Genomic DNA, 23,249 nt, shown 5'->3' with positions numbered 1-23,249 from the left:
GCCCTTCCTGACCCTCTTCTCCAGCAGCTCCCTCCCGCCTCTTGGGCCACCCGACGCTACCATGGGCCCTCCGAGGGAGGGGTCACCTAGCCCGCCTAGGTCTCTTATCTTTCTCTTAGCACCTCACATGGCTTGGCCCATCTCCCCGTTCCCGGGGACCTGAGGTGCCTAACCGCAGCAGGTCCTGTCTGACCCTCCAACTGCAGCCACCTCCTACCGCCTGGGGCTTCCGACCTCACCACGATCCCTCCGAGAAAGGGGTCACCTGACGACTCTTCTCTTAGGGCCCTTCCCTCTCACTGGGGTGCCCGCCACTACCATGCTCCCCCAGGCTGGGACCCCTGCAGTAGGTCCCTTTTGACCCTCCCCCTGCAAGTCCCAAAACCTGGTTCTTAATGTCCAGCTTTATTAGATCCTCTCCAGCGGTAGTTGACTCCGGTGAGTGCTGTGGCCTTCTCCTCTCCGGCTTGAACTTTTCTCCGGATTCTCAGGCCTCCATCCTTCCTGGCCGTCCGATGGGGTGCAGCCTGCAATCACAACAAACAAAATCCAAGTGTGGCCTGTTTTCTCTCCTGGCCCCCTCACTTGTGCTGCACCTCCCTGTGTGTCTGCCCCCCCCCCTCCTGGGAAGGGGTTTGTGGCCTCCTCCATCCCCTACAGCCACTCCCAAGCCTCCAGTTCTCACTTACGTATCCACTCTCACCTCCCCCCTAAATACCCTTTACCTGGGGTAGGTGAGCAAAGCGCTTTTGCTAGTGTTGGCCCCCTCGACGGGCTTCTGGAACCATAGCCTCTGGAACCTCCAGGGACACCTCCATCTCACGCCGACCCCTCATCTGGTCTGATCTGATCTGGAACTCCAGCTGCTCCCACGTGGAAGTTCAGTGAAGATCCCACCACTGCCACCATTTGTAAAGATGAAGCTACTGGGATGAGGAAGCTCCCACCTCAGGATCCCAGGTCCCTCTTTCACTCAGGGTGAGCTGGTTCTCAGTATGCAGATTTATGCAAATTAATCTACCACCCTTTTCTGCTCAGGGTGACCTGCTTCTCAAAAAGCAAACATAGTCAGGTTTCACCAATCAGGCTAGTTTCATACACAACTTTATTCCAGCCCCTGGGGCACACTTCTTTTAGCTTAAAACACTTTCATTTCTTCCTACTCAGTGCAATCTTCCCTTTTAAACATTTCTTCTTGCACAGTTCAATATCCATGGATTTCTTCCCCCTGAGCCCTCTCACACAAGCAGTTGGGCTCAGTACTAACACAGTCCCTGGACACACAGTCCCTCCTTGTAGCACCCAGCTCTAGACACACAGTCTTTTCTCCTGGGACACACATTACCTCTTCACTGTTCTAGACACAGCCTTTTCCAGACACACAGTCTTTTCTCCTGGGACACACAGTACCTCTTCACTGTTCTAGACACAGCCTTCTCATCTGGGACACACAGTACCTCTTTGAACACTCAGTTCTACCACCAGTCCAAAGGGCACAGCCAGTACTCCTCCTGGGGATCCTCCTGCCTCAGCTACCAGTCTTCCTCTGCAGCTGCTGGCTCTCTCCTCCCCCTCACAACTCAGGTGGGGTATTAAAATGGTTAATAGCCAAACAGGACCCAGCCCATAACCTGCTGCACCTGTTTCTATCCCCAGGACTCTCCCCGGTCCTAGCGACCTCCTGCTATACATCCCCTTACTGGCTCCCTTTTGTGACTCACCCAGCCCTTCAGCAACTCACTTAGCCCTTCTCCCTGGACATTTTTAGGGGATCTGCGCCCTCTAGGGGCCTAACCAGGGTAGGACAGCCTCTTCCTTATCACAATACTCGTGTAGAGTTGGTACGATTGAATTTTGGCGGCGAGCAGACCAGCCTGATAAGCCTTCCTCCCAAAAGAGTCCAGAGTCCTATACTCCCGCCCCGGGGCGCCGAGGAGAAGTTCCTAGAACTCTTGGCTCTTCTGAGAGCGGAATCCACCACCGCTGAATCATGAGACAATTGAGCCCGCATGAGACTGGGTTCCCCGTGGATCCGGTATTGGGACTCAACTTTTTTGGGGACGGTTGGACAAGAAAAAGGCTTCTCCCAGTTCCTCAACATAAGTTCCTTGAGAGTCTCATGGAAAGGAACTGTGGCAGAAGATGTAGGTGGAGATGGATAGTCCAAAACCTCAAGCATTTTAGCTCTGGGCTCATCCACAATTTCCACAGGGAAGGGGATGGCCTCAGACATCTCCCGAAGAAAAGAGGAGAAAGACAAGCTCTCGGGAGGAGAAAGCTGTCTTTGGGGCGAGGGAGTAGATTCAGATGGGATGCCTTGAGAGTCCTCACCAGAGAACTCCCCATGCATTTCATCGTCATCTTCTGATGAGGTATTGTCAGATGGGGCTAAAAGCTCAGACAGAGCCGCCCGAATCTGAGCCCGTCTTGACGAAGAGGCTTGACGCCCTCTATGATGGTGTCGAGAAGTTGACGGTCCCTGAGACTCCGGCGAAGCTTCCTGCCCCGATGTCTCGGGAGAGCCAACCCGGGAAGTCAAAGACACCGGCGCCGGAGGCCGGGTCCGGGTCCGATGCAGGACGGTCCCGGGGGGTCTGCAAAGCAGGAGGCGCCGAGGTGGGAGGAGACCCACTTGATGCATCACTGCTCCCAGCGTGCATCGGTCGAATGGCAGCCTGTCCCCGGTCTCCCGGTGCCGACGCCTCCTTCGACGTCGACCTCGACGACGCCGGCTTCGAAGGCATCGTCCTCGATGGCACCGACTTCACCGGCGCCGATTTGGACGGCGCCGACTTAGACGATGCCGAGGCAACGGGCCCAAAAATCTTCTCCCTTTGGGCATCTCGGGAGAGCAGTGTCCGCTTCTTCATAGCGAGACACAGTTTGCAGCCCTCCGAGCGGTGGTCTGGCCCAAGGCACTGTAAACACCACGAGTGTGGGTCAGTGCTGGAGATGGCCCGATGACAGCGGGCACAAGGCTTAAAGCCGCTGGGCGTCTTCGATGACATTTCGGGAAAAACAGCCCCTGCCAAATCAAAAGACGCGATTGTGTCGTTAAAAGAAAGGACACAAGAAAAAAAGGGGAAAAAAACCTGAACGAGCGATTTAAATAAAATCGCAGGCTAAAAGAAAGAAAACTTAAACAACGAAAAAATACTAATAATACTAAAAAGCATACTTTTTGTAGTTTTTCTTCACCTCCGGGCACAGCAACACGAAGACGAAAAAATCACCGTGTCACCTCTTGACGCGGAGAAGAAAAAACTGAGGAGTGTGTCCTCGCGGCCGGCAGGAAAACGGACGCGCGCATGCGCACTGCATCCGCCCGCGCGACGAGGGACATTTTTTCATTTTGATGAAGACTTTGCTAGAAAGTCCTCCGGGCCGATGTGACGTCACCCATATGTGAGAATATTGGCCTGCTTGTCTTTGGAGAACCAGCGAGATCACTGGTAAAACTAAGTTTTTCCTTTACCTCCATCTGCTGGTAGGAGTGGGTAATGCTCACTTGTGCAGAACAGTGTAGCTGGCTAAAGGAAAGAAAATTAGCAGGTAAGACACAATTTTTCCATTTCCATCTTCTGGCACTAATGAATTGTAACCCTGTAGATGCAGTTCTGTGTAAAGCCCAAGCAAGGGAGCTGGCTTGTGTGGGTTCTGGGAAGGAAAGAGTCAGTTTGTGGAGTGGGGAGGGAGGGGAAATGTGTTCGATGGTGCCTGATAATGGTGTTTCTCTGTCACTGCTCCCACAATGTGTGGAGACTATGCTTGCACTTACAGGTGTCCCCCTCCCCCCCCCCCCCAAGCTTAAATGCAAGAGTTAGGATTTATGAATATAGGCTTAGTCCCTGTGCTCACTGCAATCTGTGAACTGAGCTGCTGGAGTGGAGCCCCTGGAAGGGATGTGGGGAGTATGTTGGGGGCTAAGGCAGTATGGCTTTAGCATTAACTGTGCTATGGGGTATTGTCAACTAAAATTTGTCAGTGTGTTCGTGGAAGGTCTGAGGAGAAGAAAATAACTAGAATAAAATTTTTCTCACCAGGTCTTGCTGAATATCTTCACATGGTGACTTCATATAACGTCTAGACTAAATCTCAGCAAGGCGACAACTACTATTGAAGTATGAAAAGAAGCAAAAAGAAATTTATACTGGCTGCACGTCATCCTGGATAAAAAGGTGCCTATGTTTAACTTCAGCCCTAGAACTAATGATGGCAGGTAGTGCAGAATCTGTAGGTCAGGGTTGTCCACCCTCGGTCCTTGAGGGCTGCAATCTAGTCAGGTTTTCAGGATTTCCCCAATGAATATGCATTTCTAAATCCAGTAACAGTTCCACGATTTTCTCTTATATCTCTCTTATTTTACTACTATCTTTATTCTTTATGTGCTCATACAGATTTAAAACAGTACTTCATGCCTTATTTAGCTCTCATTCTGCCATTCATACCATTCAGTGAGAGATAAGTAAGGCATGATATACTGTTTTAAATCTGTATGAGCACATAAAGAGTAAAGATAGTAGTAAAATAAAAGAGAGAGAGAGAAGAGAAAATCGTGGAACTGTTACTGGATTTAGAAATTATAATAGTGCAACAGGTTAAAAGATTAAGAAACTCAGTAGTAAATAAATCAATGAATATGCATGAGATCTATTTGCATGCCCTGCCTCCATTGTATACAAAGATCTCATGCATATTCACTGGTGAAATCCTGAAAACCCGACTTGACGAGGGCTACGGTTGGACACCCCTGCTCTAGGTGGTTAGGATCCCTGATGCAGTTTTACACCATGGAATCTGTTTTTGACTCCTCTAGCAAGAGACGGAACAAGATAGCAGATAAATGGACTCTTGAAAATAAAAAGGAGGGAAAGGGAAATGGGACTTGATATACCACCTTTCTGAGGTTTTTGCAACTACATTCAAAGCGGTTTACATATATTCAGGTACTTATTTTGTACCAGGGGCAATGGAGGGTTAAGTGACTTGCCCAGAGTCACAAGGAGCTGCAGTGGGAATCGAACTCAGTTCCCCAGGATCAAAGTCCACTGCACTAACCACTAGGCTACTCCTCCACTCCATGTGGTACTATTCTTATGCCAGAAGCCCAGCAGTTAAATCTTTAGAATACAAAACAGCCTATAAAAACTTGGAAGAAAAAGCAGTACTAGCAAAGAAAAGTTGCAGAAAGCAACTGCTAGAAATTTAAATTGGACAAAACAAAGTACATACTTAGCTGTTTTAAGATCATATTATATGATGATGCATAGGAGAAATAATGGAGGTCAGTAGAGCAGTGCCAGAAGGGAGCTGCCAAAGCAGACAGAGCAATTGAAGGAGGTAGTGGGCAAGACCTAATGGAAGACTGGTCAAGCAATGATCAGGAAAGGCAAATAAGAGACCATGATGTGGAAGAACCAAGAACTAAGCTCATGGGTTATGCAGAGATTGGTAAGTACTGTGTGTGTATTAGTACCCATGAAAGAGAGAGACTTGAGATTCATCTGATACCAAATTTAAAACATGGGGTCAGCTGTAACCTGCTTAAGAGGACTGTATAGTGAAATGACAGAGATCAGATCCAATATTGTGCAGTGAAAATAATTATTGAATGTCTTACCAACAAGTACTAAAAGGCTGGAAATAAAAAGAGAACGATAATAGAGTGAGACGATTAAATTGGCTACTGATAGCTGCCAGGTTGGTGTTTAAAATACTTTAAACTTTTGCGTACTAAGGATTAGGGAACCTAAATACTTGGCAGAGGTCCTTAGCCAATGTGTACCAAAAAAGCAGCTACTACTGTAGGCTTATTCTAAGAGGGTTTATTAGAGGTGCATGCAAAGCAAGCTGTAGAGAAGAGGTTTTCCTGTGATGGCTCCAATTTTTTTTGTAAAGGGAACTTGTTTAATTTAGAAGATATCCAGATATGTTCGTTTTCATTTAGAAACGTAGAAGAAACATAAAAACATGATGGCAGATAAAGGCCATATGACCCATCCTCTGTAACCCCTAATTCTTCCTGTTCCTAAGCGATCCCACATGCTTATCCCATGCCTTTTAAAATTCTGGAATGGTCCTTGACTTCACCACCTCCACCGGGAGGCCATTCCACGCCTCCACCACCCTTTCTGTGAAATAATACTTCCTTAGGTTACTACATTGTTGGTTTGACTAATTTAGATCGTCTTCTATGTTGCATTCATGACAATATCAGTGTATTTTAATATGTTATGTATTGCTTTGGTTGAATAAGATTTTTCATAGGTTCTTTATAAACACCTCCATGGAAACAAAAATTGGGGCATAAGTCTTTAAAGTCCACAGTAGAGATACTGGTTTGGGCCAGTATAAAGGGCTTCCATATCATCAAGCTGATCAATCCATAGACTGGTGGGTTGTGTCCATCTACCAGCAGGTGGAGATAGAGAGCAAACTTTTGCCTCCCTATATGTGGTCATGTGCTGCCGGAAACTCCTCAGTATGTTCTCTATCTCAGCAGGTGGTGGTCACACACAGCAGCAGCTCTGGCTAGGCCTCCAAGCCTAATTTTTAGGTTTTGTTGAGTGCCTGGGGTTGAGGGCTCTTTTGAGCAAGTGCAAACCTGGTGGTGCCAGGTCCCTCCTTTTCTCCCCCCTCCCGCTGGCTCCGTTAAAAAAAAAAAAAAAAAAATTTTGAACGGCCTTAAAGGCGTTTATTTCGACGTTTATTTAAGCGTCTATTGCAGCTACTCACTGAGACACCAGGTCGTTACAACTCGGAGCGGACAGCAGGTAATTTTACCTTTTTATAGCGGGCGGGGGTTCCCCGATTCTTCTCCTCGTGGCACATGGCGTCGGAGGGCGAGGACGCAAAGGGTCGCTCCCCGGGTCGCTTGAGCGCTTCTAGAGGGGATGCGGGGGTCTTAAAGCCTGATTCGCCCTTGTTGGGTGACAGTTTCGTGACCGATGAATGTCCCGGTCCTTCCTCCGGCGTGGCGGTTTTTCCCGCCATAAACGCCCATCCCCCGCTCCTCGCCTCCGCCATCTTGGCCGGCCACGCGGCTCGGACGGCTTCTTCTTGGGCCGCCCTTGAGGTTGGAGACATTAATGCCATGAACGCCCTTAATTTGGGCGACGGCACAGAAGCGGCTAAAGTTAAGAGCCGTTCTTCCCGCGCGGCTCCTTCGCGGAGTTTCGCGCCGGACGCCATTTTGGATGCGCAGCATGTCTCTCCCCCGCTGTTGCGAGCGCCGGTTGAGAGCGCGCCTAGGGCTGTTGCCCAGGCTGCGGAAGTGCACAGTCTGGGGGGTTTCTCCCCCGAGTTTGTTTTGCTGCTGCATCAGGCCTTCCTCATGCACAACGCTGCCCCCGCTCCCTCGTCTGGTAAAGAGGTTGAGGTTCCCAGAGGTAAACGCCCTCGGGTTGATTCCCAGGCCTTGGAGGAATTTGTCTCCTCCGATGTAGATGAGGGCAGCGTGTCTGAGGTCTCCCAATGGTCCTTTGCGGATTCCTTGGAGGAGACGGATCCCCGCTCGGATGGAGCGGATGACCCCTCTGCAACGCGGCTTTTTCGCCCAGAGGATTTGCCCAACCTGTTGTTACAGGCCATGGACACTTTGAAGATATCCTCTCCGGAGGACGTCTCTCCCTCAGCCCCTGTTGGCTCTGCCATTATGCTGGGGACGAAGCGCCCGCCTAGAACCTTCCACGTGCATGATGCCATGCACACCTTAATTTCGGCTCAATGGGATGTCCCAGAAGCGAGCCTTAAAGTGGCTAGGGCTATGTCCCGCCTCTATCCTTTGGCTGTGAGTGAACGTGAGGCCTATCTGTGGCCTACCGTGGATTCTTTAATCACTGCGGTGACTAAGAAAACGGCATTGCCGGTGGAAGGTGGCACGGCCCTAAAGGACGCCCAAGACAGGAGATTGGAGGCGGCCTTAAGGTCGTCCTTTGAGGCGGCTGCTTTAAGTTTGCAGGCCTCAGTGTGCGGCTCCTATGTGGCCAGGGCGTGCCTGACTATGGTGCAGCGGGCTTCCCCCTCGGATCATTCCTTGAGGGCTGATTGGCCAGCCCTGGAATCGGGCTTAGCCTATTTGGCAGACTTGCTGTATGATGTCTTGAGAGCCTCAGCTAAAGGCATGGCTCAGACAGTCTCTGCGCGGCGGTGGCTTTGGCTGAAACATTGGTCTGCTGACCACGCCTCTAAATCCCGCCTGGCTAGATTGCCTTTTAAAGGCAAGCTGCTCTTTGGGGTCGAGCTGGACAAAATCGTGACCGATCTCGGCACGTCTAAGGGCAAGAAGTTACCGGAGGTCAGGGCTCGGGCTAGTGCTCGTCCCGGTACCTCCAGAGGACGGTTTCAGGAAGCCCGTCGGTACCGCCCGGGCAGGTCGGGTGCTTCTGCCCCCTCTTCCTTTAAGAGGAATTTCTCCCCCAAGCAGCATTCCTTTCGCAGAGACCGCCGTCCCGGAGGTGCTCCCTCCGGTCCTCCCCCAGGGTCTCGTACCCAATGACGGGGTCTTGGTCCACGCCCCAGTGCAGATTGGAGGACGGCTGTCCTCGTTTCTGGGCGAGTGGACCACAATCACTTCAGACGCTTGGGTGCTGGAAGTCATCAGAGACGGCTACAAGCTAGAGTTCTGCCGACCCTTAAGAGACGGGTTTGTACTCTCTCCCTGCAAGTCTCCGGTCAAAGCTGTGGCAGTGCAGCAGACTTTGGACAATCTGATCCGCCTGGGGGCGGTCGTTCCGGTGCCAGAAAGTCAGCTTGGCAAGGGGCGTTACTCCATTTACTTTGTGGTCCCAAAGAAAGGAGGTTCTGTCCGGCCTATCTTCGACCTCAAAGGGGTCAATCAGGCCTTGAAAGTGCGGCACTTTCGCATGGAGACTCTCCGCTCTGTTATAGCGGCAGTGAAGGCAGGGGAGTACCTGGCATCCTTGGACATCAAGGAAGCATACTTGCATATTCCCATCTGGCCTCCTCATCAACGCTTTCTGCGTTTTGCAGTCCTGGGCCGACACTTCCAGTTCAGAGCCCTCCCGTTCGGGTTGGCTACTGCTCCGCGGACCTTTTCCAAAGTAATGGTGGTCATAGCGGCCTTCCTGCGAAAGGAAGGAGTACAAGTCCATCCTTATCTGGACGACTGGTTGATCCGAGCCCCCTCTTATGCAGAGTGCGGCAAAGCTGTGGACCGGGTAGTTGCTCTTTTGAGCTCCCTGGGATGGATCATCAACTGGGAGAAGAGCCAGCTGCGCCCGACTCAGTCCCTGGAGTATCTGGGAGTTCGATTCGACACCCAAGTGGGCAGAGTGTTCCTGCCAGACAATCGGATTGTCAAACTTCAGGCTCAGGTGGACCAGTTCCTAGTAGCCTCTCCTCTTCGGGCTTGGGACTATGTGCAGCTGTTGGGCTCTATGACGGCCACGATGGAAGTAGTGCCCTGGGCCAGGGCTCATATGAGACCACTTCAGCTCTCTCTGCTGCAGCGCTGGACTCCGATGTCGGAGGATTATGCTGTGCGCCTTCCCTTGGATCCAGCAGTGCGCAAGGCGCTGAGCTGGTGGATGCAGACAGACAAGTTGTCTGCGGGAATGCCTCTGGTGACCCCAGAGTGGATTGTCGTCACGACGGACGCCTCTTTGTCGGGCTGGGGAGCCCACTGTTTGGGAAGGACAGCGCAGGGGCTTTGGTCTCCTGCAGAGGCGAAGTGGTCTATCAACCTCCTGGAACTCAGAGCCATTTGGTTGGCGCTTTTGGAGTTCATCCCGGTACTGGTGTGGAAGCCTGTACGGGTCCTGTCGGACAATGCCACGGCTGTGGCCTATGTCAACCGCCAGGGAGGTACCAAGAGCGCCCCTCTAGCCAAGGAGGCTATGAGTCTATGCCAGTGGGCGGAAGCGAACCTGGAACAGCTGTCAGCGGCCCACATTGCCGGAGTCATGAATGTCAAGGCGGACTTTCTCAGTCGCCATACCTTGGAGCCCGGAGAGTGGCAGCTATCTGCTCAGGCGTTCTTGGACATCACGAAGCGCTGGGGCCAGCCGAGCCTAGATCTGATGGCGTCATCGGCCAATTGCCAAGTGCCGCGCTTCTTCAGCAGAGGACGGGACCCTCGATCCCTGGGAGTAGATGCTCTTCTCCAACAATGGCCGACACAAGAGCTTCTCTATGTGTTCCCGCCCTGGCCCATGTTGGGCAGGGTGCTAGACCGGGTGGCAAAGCATCCCGGCAGGATAATCCTGGTGGGTCCGGATTGGCCCAGACGTCCCTGGTATGCGGACTTGATCAGGCTCTCAGTCGACGATCCTCTGCGGCTGCCAGTGGAGCAGGGCCTGTTACATCAGGGTCCCGTGGTGATGGAGGATCCCTCCCCCTTTGGGCTTACGGCCTGGCTATTGAGCGGCAGCGTCTGAGGAAGAGGGGCTTCTCAGACAAGGTCATTGCCACTATGCTGAGAGCGAGGAAACGCTCTACTTCTACTGCTTACGCCAGGGTTTGGCGTATCTTTGCAGCGTGGTGTGAAGCAGGCTCTCTTTCTCCTTTCTCTGCTCCAATTTCTTCAGTGTTGGCGTTCCTGCAAGAAGGTCTGGACAAAGGCCTGTCGCTCAGTTCCCTTAAGGTCCAGGTAGCGGCTCTGGCTTGCTTCAGGGGCCGCCTGAAGGGTGCTTCTCTGGCTTCGCAGCCAGATGTGGTGCGCTTTCTCAAGGGGGTTAATCACCTGCGCCCTCCTCTGCACTCAGTGGTGCCTGTGTGGAATCTCAACCTGGTGCTAAGAGCATTGCAGAAGCCGCCGTTTGAACCCTTGTCGAGGGCATCGCTGAAAGACCTGACGTTGAAAGCAGTCTTTTTGGTGGCTATCACTTCAGCCAGAAGAGTTTCCGAGCTCCAGGCGCTCTCATGTCGAGAGCCTTTTCTACAGTTCACTGAGGCAGGAGTGACTATTCGCACAGTGCCTTCCTTTCTGCCCAAGATTGTTTCTCGCTTCCATGTGAATCAGCAGCTCTGTCTCCCTTCCTTTCGTAGGGAGGACTACCCAGAGGAGTATTCTGCTCTTAAATATCTGGATGTGAGACGAGTCATCATCAGATACTTGGAAGTGACCAATGATTTCAGGAAATCAGATCATCTGTTTGTCCTGTTTGCAGGTCCTCGTAAGGGTCTGCAGGCTGCTAAGCCTACAGTGGCAAGATGGGTCAAGGAAGCCATTGCAGCGGCTTATGTGGCCGCGGGGAAGGTGCCGCCTATCCAGCTGAAGGCTCACTCCACGAGAGCTCAGGCGGCCTCGATGGCAGAGGCCGGATCCGTCTCCTTGGAAGAGATATGCAAGGCGGCAACTTGGGCTTCGGCTCATACATTCTCCAAGCATTACCGTTTGACTGTGGCTGCACGGGCGGAGGCCCGGTTTGGAGCTTCAGTGTTGAGGTCAGGGATTTCAATGTCCCGCCCTGGGTGAGTACTGCTTCGGTACATCCCACCAGTCTATGGATTGATCAGCTTGATGATATGGAAGGTAAAATTATGTATAATCATACCTGATAATTTTCTTTCCATTAATCATAGCTGATCAATCCATAGCCCCTCCCAGATATCTGTACTGTTTTTATTCTGGTTGCATTTCAGGTTCAAGTTTAGTCTTCAGTTACTTCAGAAAGACTTCGTGTTCAAGTTTTTTCACTTGGATTCTTCAAGAGTTAAGACGAGTTTGTGTTACAGTGAGCTGCTGCATTCCTCTCCCCTCCGTTTTACGGGGCTGGATTGAGACTTAAAATTCTGCCGGCACTCCCTCCCGCTTCGTGCGGCTGTAGGGCAGCTTTGTACCCCTCCCGCTTCGGCGGTGTTAGGGTCAGTCAGCTCCTCCCGCGGTTGCGGTTGCAGGATAAGCCAGATCCCCCCGCATCGGCGGGTGTGGTGTCCCTCCCCCGCTCCGCGGGGATGAGCTGGACGGATTCCCCTCCCCCACTTGTGTGGGGATGAGCTGGGTTAATTCCCCTCCCCCGTTTCGGCGGTGGTGAGCTGGGCAGAGTGTCCCTTCGTGGGTGTAATTCTCTAAGTGCTGAGTCCTGCAGATGGAGCTTTGATATCGACATACTGAGGAGTTTCCGGCAGCACATGACCACATATAGGGAGGCAAAAGTTTGCTCTCTATCTCCACCTGCTGGTAGATGGACACAACCCACCAGTCTATGGATTGATCAGCTATGATTAATGGAAAGAAAATTATCAGGTATGATTATACATAATTTTACCTTAGTAATGGAGAGGATGCGAGTGTGCTTCCAGCAACACTGAGTTCGACAGGCAGGACTTCCGACGGCGGGATTCTCTAATTCTTCTTTCACCTTTGGGTCAGTTGTGGTCTTTCTTTGTTTTCTTTGCAATGGCTGCCGAAGTTGTTAAAAGCAGCTCCCACTGTGGGAAGTGGAGAACAGCATTGGGGCAGTGCCCGTGTGGCTTTGCAGGCTCTCCTCTTGCAGAGGGGGCCATGTTCATGGAGGCCTCGTTAGTTTTCCACGTGGGAGAGACGAGGGCTCATTCTCTTCACGGGGCCGAAAGTGATCCGGCAGCCTTTTTTACAGCAGCGCGATTTGGGAGCAGCTCTGCCGGCAGCTCCTTTACCCTTCACTGCTTCAGAGGTCCTTATATACATGTCAGCTGCTCTGCGGGTTTCTCTAGGGTGAGGTCTTCTGACCTGTTTTTTTCCCCCCCTGAGTTCATTCTGTTGCTTCATAATGCCAATATGTTGCAGAAGTCTGATAGGGGAACTGACAGTTCCTTTTTAGCTCAGCCTTTGGAAATTTCTGACTTGTTCCCTGCTTCACAGTCTCCACTGATGGACCCTGCCCCAAAGAGGAGATGTTTGTACTCCAGCTCAGAAGTAAGGTATATTCCATTTCATCAAGCAGATCAATCCATAGACTGGTGGGTTGTGTCCATATACCAGCAGGTGGAGATAGAGAGCAATCCTTTTGCCTCCCTATATGTGGTCATGTGCTGCCGGAAACTCCTCAGTATGTTCTCTATCTCAGCAGGTGGTGGTCACACACAGCAGCAGCTCTGGCTAGGTCTCCAAGCTTATTCATTTAGGTTTTGTTGAGTACCTGGGGTTGAGGGCTCTTCCTGAGCAAGTGCAAACCTGGTGGTGCCAGGTCCCTCCTTTTCTCCCCCCTCCTGCTGGCTCCGTTGAAAAAAAAAAAAAAGTATTTTTTTTAAACGTCCAAAAAGGGCGTCTATTGCAGCTGCTCACTGGGACACCAGTTCGTTGCAGCGAGAAGCAGGTAATTTTAAGTTTTATAGCGGGCAGGGGGTTCCCTGAACGGTCTCCTCGTGGCTTATGGCGTCGGAGGACAAGGGCGCGAAAAGACGCTCCCAGGACAACGTGCGTCTAGCGGGGAAGCGGGGGGTTCGAAGGCAGAGTCGCCTTTTTTGGGCCCCTTTTCGGAGTCGGGAGAGTTCCCTGGTTTTTCCTCCGGTACGGCGGGTCTTTCCGCCTTAGGCGCCTATCCCCCGCTGGCTGCCATGCTGCTCGGACGGCTTCTTCTTGGGCCGCCCTCGAGATGGGGGACGTTAATACTATGGTCGGCCTTGACTTGGGCGATGGTAAGAAGGCGGTGAAATTAAAGCGCCATTCTTCCCGTGCGACTCCTTCACGGAGTGTCGCGCCGGATGCCATTTTGGATGCGCAGCGCGCCTCTCCCCCGCTTTTGGGAGTGCAGGTTGAGAGTGTCTCTAGGGCCGTGGCCCAGGCTGCAGAAGTGCACAGACTGGGGGGTTTCTCCCCTGAGTTCATTTTGCTGCTGCATCAGGCTTTTCTTATGCAAAACGCTGCCCCTGCTCCCCTGTCTGATAAGGGTGATGAGGCCTCCATGATCAAGCGCCCTCGGGTGGATCTCCAGGCCCTAGGGGACTCTGTCTCCTCTGATGTTGATGAGGGCAGTGTATCTGAGTTCTCCCAGAGGTCCTTAGGGGATTCTTTGGAGGAGACTGATCCTCGCTCGGATGGAGCGGGTGACCCCTCTGCAGCGCGGCTTTTTCGCTCAGAGGATTTGCCCAACCTGTTATTGCAGGCCATGAGCATTTTGAAAATTTTCTCTCCGGAGGAAGGCCCTCTCTCAGCCTCAGCTGGCTCAGCCATTATGCTGGGAACTAAGCGCCCGCCTAGAACCTTCCACGTTCATGAAGCCATGCAGACTTTAATTTTGGCGCAATGGGATTCCCCTGAAGCGAGCCTTAAAGTAGCCAGGGCTATGTCCCGTCTGTATCCTCCCCCTGAGGGGGAACGGGAAGCCTTTCTCTGGCCTACAGTGGATTCTTTAATCACTGCGGTAACTAAGAAAACGGCTCTGCCGGTGGAAGGTGGCACTGCCCTGAAGGACGCTCAGGACAGGAGATTGGAGGCAGCCTTAAAGTTGGCCTTTGAGGCGGCCGCCCTGAGTTTGCAAGCCTCGGTTTGCGGCTCCCATGTGGCCAGGGCATGCCTGACTGTTTTGCAGCGGGCTTCCCCCTCGGATTCTTCCTTGAGGGCGGACTGGCTGGCCCTGGAGTCGGGCTTGGCCTACTTGGCAGACTTGCTTTATGATGTCTTGAGAGCATCGGCTAAAGGTATGGCTCAGACAGTCTCTGCCCGGCGGTGGCTCTGGCTTAAGCACTGGTCGGCTGACCATGTCTCAAAATCTCGCCAAGCCAAGTTGCCTTTTAAAGGCAAGCTGCTCTTTGAGGACGAACTGGACAAGATTGTGACGGAGCTCGGCACATCTAAGGGCAAGAGGTTGCCAGAGGTCAGGACACAGGCCGGCAGTGCTCACCCTGGTTCCTCCAAGGGCCGATTTCAGGAAGCCCGTCTGTATCGCCCAGGCAAGTCGACCTCCTCTTCCTTCCCTTCCTTCAAGCGGAACTTCTCCCCCAAGCAGCATTCCTTTCGCAGGGACCGCCATCCCGGAGGTTCGTCCTCCGGCCCTCCCCCAGGGTCTCGTACCCAATGACGGGGCCCTGGTCCAGGACCCAGAGCAGATAGGAGGACGGCTATCCTCGTTTCTGGGAGAGTGGACCAGGGTAACTTCAGACGCTTGGGTTCTGGAAGTCATCCGAGACAGCTACAAATTGGAGTTCTGCCGGCCCTTGAGAGACGGGTTTGTGAACTCTCCCTGCAAGTCTCCAGTCAAAGCAGCGGCAGTGCAGCAGACTTTGGACAACCTGATCCGCCTGGGCGTGGTGGTCCCAGTGCCAGTAGATCAACTTGGCAAGGGACGTTACTCCATTTACTTTGTGGTGCCAAAGAAGGGAGATCTGTTCGGCCTATTCTCGACCTCACCGGAGTAAATCGGGCCTTGAAAATACGGCACTTCCGGATGGAGACTTTCCACTCTGTAATAGCTGCGGTGAAAAAAGGAGAATTCCTGGCATCCTTGGACATCAAGGAAGCTTACTTACATATTCCCATCTGGCGGCGCATCAGCGCTTCCTGCGCTTTGCAGTCCTGGGCCGCCACTTCCAGTTCAGAGCCCTCCCGTTCGGGTTGGCTACTGCTCCGCGGACCTTCTCCAAAGTAATGGTGGTCATCGCGGCTTACCTCCGCAAGGAAGGAGTGCAGGTCCATCCCTATCTGGACGACTGGCTGATCCGAGCCCCCTCTTATGCAGAGTGTGGGAGAGCTACGGACAGGATTATTGCTCTTCTGAGCTCCCTGGGATGGATCGTGAACTGGGAGAAAAGTCAGCTGCGCCCGACTCAGTCCCTGGAGTATCTGGGAGTTCGGTTCGACACCCAAGTGGGCAGAGTGTTCCTGCCAGACAACCGGAGCGTTAAGCTTCGGACCCAGGTGGACCAGTTCCTAGCATCCTCTATACTTTGGGCTTGGGACTATGTGCAGCTGTTGGGCTCCATGACGGCCACGATGGAGGTAGTGCCCTGGGCCAGAGCCCATATGAGACCACTACAGCACTCTCTTTTGTGGCGGTGGACTCCAGTTTCGGAGGATTACACTGTACGCCTTCCCTTGGATCTAGCGGTGCGCAAGGCGCTGAGTTGGTGGCTGAGGCCAGACAAGCTGTTCGCAGGAATGCCTCTCACGACCCCGGAGTGGGTTGTCGTCGTCACGACGGACGCCTGTTTGACGGGCTGGGGAGCCCACTGCTTGGGAAGGACAGCGCAGGGGCTCTGGTCTCCTGCAGAGGCGAAGTAGTCTATCAACCTCCTGGAACTCCGAGCCATTTGGTTGGCGCTTCTAGAGTTTCTCCCGGTCCTGGTGCTGAGGCCAGTACGCGTCCTGTCGGACAATGCCACGGCTGTGGCCTATGTCAATCGCCAGGGAGGTACCAGGAGCATCCCTCTAGCCAAGGAGGCCATGAAGCTATGCCTGTGGGCGGAAGCGAATCTGGAACAGCTGTCGGCGGCCCACATTGCAGGAGTCATGAATGTCAAGGCGGACTTTCTCAGTAGCCATACTTTGGATCCCGGGGAGTGGCAGCTGTCGGCTCGGGCGTTCTTGGATATCACGAAGCGCTGGGGCCAGCCGAGCCTGGATCTGATGGCATCCTCGGCCAATTGCCAAGTGCCGCGGTTCTTCAGCAGAGGATGGGACCCTCGATCTCTGGGAGTCGATGCTCTTCTCCAGCAGTGGCCGGCACAGGAGCTTCTCTACGTGTTTCCACCCTGGCCCATGATGGGCAGAGTGCTAGGCCGGGTGGCAAAGTATCCGGGCCGGGTGATCCTGGTGGGTCCGGATTGGCCCAGACGCCCCTGGTATGCGGACTTAATCAGGCTCTCAGTGGACGGCCCTCTGAGGCTGCCAGCGGAGCGGGGCCTTTTGCATCAGGGTCCTGTGGTGATGGAGGATCCCTCCCCCTTTGGTCTTATGGCCTGGCTCTTGAGCAGAAGCGGCTGAGGAAGAAGGGCTTCTCAGACAAGGTCATCGCCACTATGCTGAGAGCGAGGAAGCGCTCTACTTCTACTACTTACTCCAGGGTTTGGCGTCCTTTGCATTGTGGTGCGAGGCAGGCTCTCTATCGCCCTTCACTGCTCCAATATCTTCAGTATTGGCGTTCCTGCAAGAGGGTCTGGAGAAAGGCCTGTTGCTCAGTTCACTGAAAGTCCAGGTGGTGGCTCTAGCTTGCTTCAGGAGCCGTTTGAAAGGTGCTTCTCTGGCTTCGCAGCCAGATGTGGTGTGCTTCCTCAAAGGAGTTAATCACCTGCGCCCTCCTCTGCACTCGATAGTGCCTACGTGGAATCTCAGTCTGGTGCTACGGGCCTTGCAGAAGCCGCCCTTTGAGCCCTTGTCGAGGGCATCGCTGAAGGCCCTGAAGTTGAAAGCGGTCTTTTTGGTGGCTATCACTTCAGCCAGAAGAGTTTCCGAGCTCCAGGCACTCTCGTGTCGAGAGCCGTTCCTGCGGTTCACTGAGGCAGGAGTGTCGATTCGCCCAGTGCCTTCCTTTCTGCCCAAGATTGTTTCTCACTTCCATGTGAATCAGCAGCTTTGTCTACCCTCCTTTCATAGGGAGGATTACCCAGAGGAGTACCCTGCTCTCAAATGTCTGGATGTGAGACGAGTCATCATCAGATACTTGGAAGTGACCAATGACTTCCAGAAGTCGGATCACCTGTTCGTGCTGTTCGCAGGCCCTCGTAAGGGTCTGCAGGCATCTAAGCCTACTGTGGCATGTTGGGTCAAGGAGACGATTGCAACAGCTTATGTGGCTGCAGGGAAGCTTCCACCTATTCAGCTGAAGGTGCACTCTACTAGAGCACAGGCGGCCTCGATGGCAGAGTCCAGATCGTCTCCTTGGAAGAGGTTTGTAGAGCGGCAACTTGGGCGTTGGCTCATACCTTCTCACAACATTACCGCTTGGATGTGGCTGCTCGGGCCGAGGCCCAGTTTGGAACAGTGTTGCGTTCAGGGATTTCCATGTTCCGCCCTGGGTGAGTACTGCTTTGGTACATCCCACCAGTCTATGGATTGATCTGCTTGATGAAATGGAAGGTAAAATTATGTATCATACCTGATAATTTTTTTTCCATTAATCATAGCAGATCAATCCATAGCCCTGCCCAGACATCTGTATTGTTTTTGTTCTGGTTATATTTCAGGTTCAAGTTTAATCTTCAGTTCCTGTTCAGGAGGACTTCGTGTTCAAGTTCTTCCAGTTGGATTTTCCTTGAGTTGAAACGATTTTGTGTTACAGTGAACTGCTGCTTCCTCTCCCCCCGTTTCGGCGGTGGCTGGATTGATAACTAAATTATGCCGGCACTCCCTCCCGCTTCGTGCGGCAGTAGGGTAGCTTTGTATCCCTCCTGCTTCAGCGGTGTTTGGGTAAGCCAGCAGTGTCCCACATTTTCCCACCTATTGCAGGCTCAATATGGCTTACATAGTACCGTAAAGGCGTTCGTCAATTCCGGTATGAACAAATACAGTGATGTGGTAGAATAAGGTTTGTGTGTACAGTCACATTAGGGAATTGTAGAGAGGAAGAGTTATTATATGACCATTATGAGCTTTGATTTCCTTTTTTTGCAAGGTACAGGCATTTAAGTTTGGTCGGTAGGGTATGCCTTTTTGAGCAGGTTAGTTTTTAATGATTTCTGGAAGTTTAGGTGATCATAAGTTGTTTTCACGGCTTTTGGTAATGCGTTCCATAGTTGTGTGCTTATGTAGGAAAAGCTGGATGCATAGGTTGATTTGTATTTGAGTCCTTTGCTGCTTGGTTAGTGGAGATTTAGGTATGTTTGTGTTGATCCTGTTGTGTTCTATAATTTCTGGATTATTGAAGACCCTTCATTGTGTCAGAAACCATCATTGTAGAGTTCTAGCTTCTGTACTCCGGGGCCTCAGTTGACATTGTGAATAGCTTACAAAATTTCCACTGTAGGTATGAAGCTCTTTCTAGTAGCAGTTACCTCTACTAGAAGAATAATTGAACTTCAGGCCTTTATTACCCATGAAACATATATTCATTTTCATGGCAGCAAAGCACTTTTTGAACTTATCCTAAGTTCTTACCCAAAGTTAATAACTCCTTTCCATATTAACAAGGAAACATCTACATTCTGTTCAAAACCAGAAAAGAATCCCCTCCACACTTCATTGCTTACTGTCTCAAAGAAAAATCTTTGCAGCTGTTTTGCTTTTTTGACTCCCAGAATTGGTGTTCCATTATCCAAACAGTATTTGGCAAATTGCCTTCCATCCTGCATCCAAATCAGAGTCACTGTTACTACTGTGGCTCTTCTGAAGCCTGCTTCACTGCAAGAGCAGCGACTTGGTCCTCACTTCATATCTTTTACCTCACACCACTGTTTATTTATTTATTTATTTATTTATTTATTTGTTTGTTACATTGGCCCACTTCACAATCTGAAACCATGTTTTTGGTTGAATTGTGCTGGCCAAAGTGTCTGTGTGGTATTGCAGCTTTCACAGCATTAAGGTCTCGTTTCTTGTTTGGAATTCAAGATTCCCCCCAAATACACAAAACAGTTATTTCTTTGAGATCTAAGGGTATGCTTTTGTGACTTATTATAGATAGAATCTGTCTCCTTTATGGAGGCCTGTTGTCAACCACAGGTTTTGGATCTAGCAATGCAAGATATCTTGCATCCAAGATCTCATCTCAGAGGACCTTATTTAGAATAAAATAATGAATACCAGATAGCTTAGAAAATGGTAGTGTTCCTCTATCTTGGAGTTCTCAGGTTATCTGAGCTGGATGGTGAACTAGGAGATGATGCTTTCTACCTCAGTAGCATTTAATTTTGTCAGTGGGCAATGCATGCTTAATGTTTTAAAAGGTTCAACTCTTAGATTCAACTGGTATTTATTGTAATAGAGGCTGTAGAGTTTGCAAACTTCTATATTTTTATTTTTTAGGATTTATTTACCGCCTTTTTGAAAGAATTCACTCAAGGCTGTGTACAGTAAGAATAAATCAAACATGAGCAATAGACAAGTACAGCAGTAAAAATATTCAAATAATACAAAGAATGGCATAGTATACTAACAATGTCAACACAATATGTAATAGAACATTTTAATTGACAGTGTAGGGTTTAAGGAAAGATGGAACATATAGTAGGTAAGAGAGTAAGAGGAGTTAGAAAGTAAGGTAACTAAAGAAAGGTGCACATGAGGTTAGAGAGGTGGTTAAATATTATCTCAGCTAGGGTAGCAGTGGATAAACATGTCCTGCTGCAGTATGTGCAGCCTGTGTCACTCCTTGTGTGTGCGAGTGAGACTAACTAGTTAATTACTTCTTCCATTAAAGGCCTGGTTGAAGAGCCAAGCTTTCACCTGCTTCCTGAAGTAGAGATAGTCTTGTGTTAAGTGGAGCTTTTCAGGGAGTGCATTCCAGAGTGTGGGGGCTGCTCCGGCGATGGCTCCCTTGTGGGGATCACATCGTGTAATGTCTTTTGGAGAGGGTGTTGTTATTGATAGTTCTTGAGAGGAATTTAGTGTCCTTGGAGGTGTGTAGAGGATCATTGTATTTTGCAGGTATTCGGGGCTATTTCCTTTAAGGGCCTTGAAGATCAGACATAGCGTTTTAAATTTAACCCTGTATTGTACTGGTAGCCAGTGAAGTTTTTGCAGAAATGGTGTGATGTGATCATGTCGCTTGCAACCTTCTATTAGTCTAGTGTTCAATATCTGTCTCAAGCCACTAGCCTAGTGGTTCCAAAACCCAGTCCTTGCGGCACCCCAACCAGTCAGGTTTCAGTATATCCACAATGAATATTCATGAGAGAGATTGGCAGTGCATACATATCTCTCTCATAAATTTTCATTGTGGGTATCCTGAAACCTGTCTGGCTGGGATGCCTCTAGGACCAGGTTTGGGAACAATCTGATTGGTTGATGGATACTGAGTTATGTATCTATACAGATGCCGTGCAGCTACTCATACCCATTGAACCAGACTTAACTATGGTCCTGAGTAAACTGACTATCTGTTTTAAATAGCATTTCAAGAATGGGCTAAAAACGACAAACTTTTTCTGAACTGTAGTAAAGCTGAGCTCCTGTGGGTCCCTAACAGGAGTGAACACATATCTGATATCAGAATCTCTTTTGAGAGAGATATGAACTCCCTCCTTAAGTCACAAGTCAGGAACCTTGGCATAGCTAGACTCAACACTTAGACTGATCTCCCAAATCCAAACAACCTTCAAGAGCGGCTTTTATAATTTGTAACAACATACACTGAGAAGGCAATCTCGTCAGTTCTTCATGCCATGATAACATCAAGACTGGATTACTGTAATGCACTCTATACTGGCTGGACTGCAAAGGGTGTGCACCAGCTCCAGTTGATTTAGAATGCTGCAGCAAGACTGACAAAAGGTTGTAAGCAACGTGACCACATCACACCATTTCTGCAAAAGCTTCACTGGCTACCAGTACAATACAGGGCTAAATTTAAAATTCTGTGTCTGACCTTCAAGGCCCTTAAAGAAAATGGGCCAGAATAATTGAGGAACAGGATCTCCCTCCACACACCTCCAAGGTTGCTAAGGTCCTCCCAAGGAGTATTGCTAACCACACCCTCTCCAAAGGACATTGCATGATGATTCACCTGCCAATGAGCCTTTTCTGGAGTAGCCCCCCACACTCTGGAATGCACTTTCTGAAAGACTGCTTAACTTGAAAGCTTGCCCAAGCTTCACCCAAGCCTTTTACAGAAGAAGCAATTCATTTTCTGGTTGCATAAACAGAAGGACTAACACAGACTGTAGCAGGACTATCTTATCCAGTCAAACCCTAGCTGAGATTGTATTCATGTACCTTTCTGACTTCACATGCAACTTTCTTTAACTTGTTCCCCTTATTTTCTAACACCTATTACTCTGTCGTATCTGTTTGTGTTCCACCTTTGTGTACACCTTATGATGTCTGCTCAAATGTTTTATTGTGTATTGTGTTAATTTATGTAGCATACTGTGACATACTATGTATTGTTAATTGAAATATTTTTATTGCTGTAATTGTTGTCTATGTTCAAGTTATTCTTGGGTGAATTTGTTTCAAAAGGCGGTATATAAATTCAAATATATTCTGTCATTCCTTCCCTTCTTTCCTTCTCTCCTTCCCTCCTCCGCCACTGCCACGCCCCTGAACTCAGAGAGCTCTCACTTCCCTCCTCTCCTTGCCCCCCCCTTGCCATAGGACTACCGTACTGTCCTGGTGGTCTAGTGGCAATCTAGCAAGACTTCCGTTGGAACTCATGCAGCCATTTTAATTGTGGAGACAGCATAGGTGAAAGATTGTTCTTGCCACTAGACCACCTGGTTGGTATGATAAGCCTGAAGGGGCTCCTACATGTTTTCTGATCAGAGGGAGGGAAGGAGCAAGTGAAAACTCTTTTGCTTGGGGGGGTGGGGGGGCAGAGGAGGAGGAGGAATGCCAGACATAGGCAATTTTTGATGCCTTTAAAAAATTTTTTTTTTTTTTTGGGGGGGGGGGGTGGGGTGGGAGAGTCTGTTTATATTTGAGTATATACGATACCTACTCTATGATAACCTTTTTTATGGTTAATTTCAGTTGATAAAACGGTTAGTAACAATTTCAGCATCTTGTTGAAGTCTTGATTTTATCTAGTAGATTAGTGTGTGTTAACTAGCATTTGTTTTTTCTGCCAGTTGCTAATATGTGTTCAAGATGAGTGGATTGGGAGAAAATTCCTCTGACCCATCTAGGGCAGAGTCAAGAAAGCGAAAAGAATGTCCTGATCAGCTTGGACCCAGGTAAGATCACATTTCTCATTCATATATGCATTGTTTTCTCTTAAACCTTATATCTTATTAATATAGCTATATTAGTTATAAAGAACAACTGTACTTCTTTCTTTTCATTATCTTCTGTATTGTACCTGATTGGATGCTATACTTTGGTGTTAGCTAATGTGCCATTAAAAACAATGTAGTAATTCTGTTTAGCAGTTTGTTTTGCTTTACTTCATAATGCATGTTGGGCTTTTGACTACATATGAACCAATAAAACACCTACAAGGCGCAAAAGAAAAGGGTGGGTGTTGGATAAACACCTTTTACCTGTATACTCGTGCACTTCTGTCATGGCTTGTTTTGTGCCCTTTCTGTTCCTACAGTTCTTATATGACACAAACACAAAAACGTGTATTTGATTCCACTGAAAAAGGTGCCCAAGAATAGTATCTTTCCATAGTGTCCCACAGATCAATCCAGAGACTGGTGGGTTATGTCCCTCTGCCAGCAGGCTGAGATAGAGAGAACTTCTGAGGCTCTATATGTGGTCATGTGTAGCCATC

At 50.1% G+C, this 23,249-nt stretch overlaps 1 protein-coding gene across 1 annotated transcript in view; it reads left to right on the top strand.

Moving 5' to 3' along the window:
• The window catches only part of NCOA2 (nuclear receptor coactivator 2), a 470,775-nt gene that overhangs the window by 11,376 nt on the left and 436,150 nt on the right, over positions 1 to 23,249 (top strand). The window contains 2 exon segments of the mRNA XM_030215383.1: positions 4,044 to 4,178; positions 22,603 to 22,707. Of these exon segments, the coding sequence (XP_030071243.1) occupies positions 22,622 to 22,707 (86 nt within the window). The 5' untranslated portion in view covers positions 4,044 to 4,178; positions 22,603 to 22,621.

This window comes from Microcaecilia unicolor, chromosome 1 (genome assembly GCF_901765095.1).
Source record: "Microcaecilia unicolor chromosome 1, aMicUni1.1, whole genome shotgun sequence".
Classification (NCBI taxonomy): Eukaryota; Metazoa; Chordata; class Amphibia; order Gymnophiona; family Siphonopidae; genus Microcaecilia; species Microcaecilia unicolor.
Note: the sequence above shows the minus strand (reverse complement) of the source record. Positions and strands in the feature narration are given on the sequence as shown.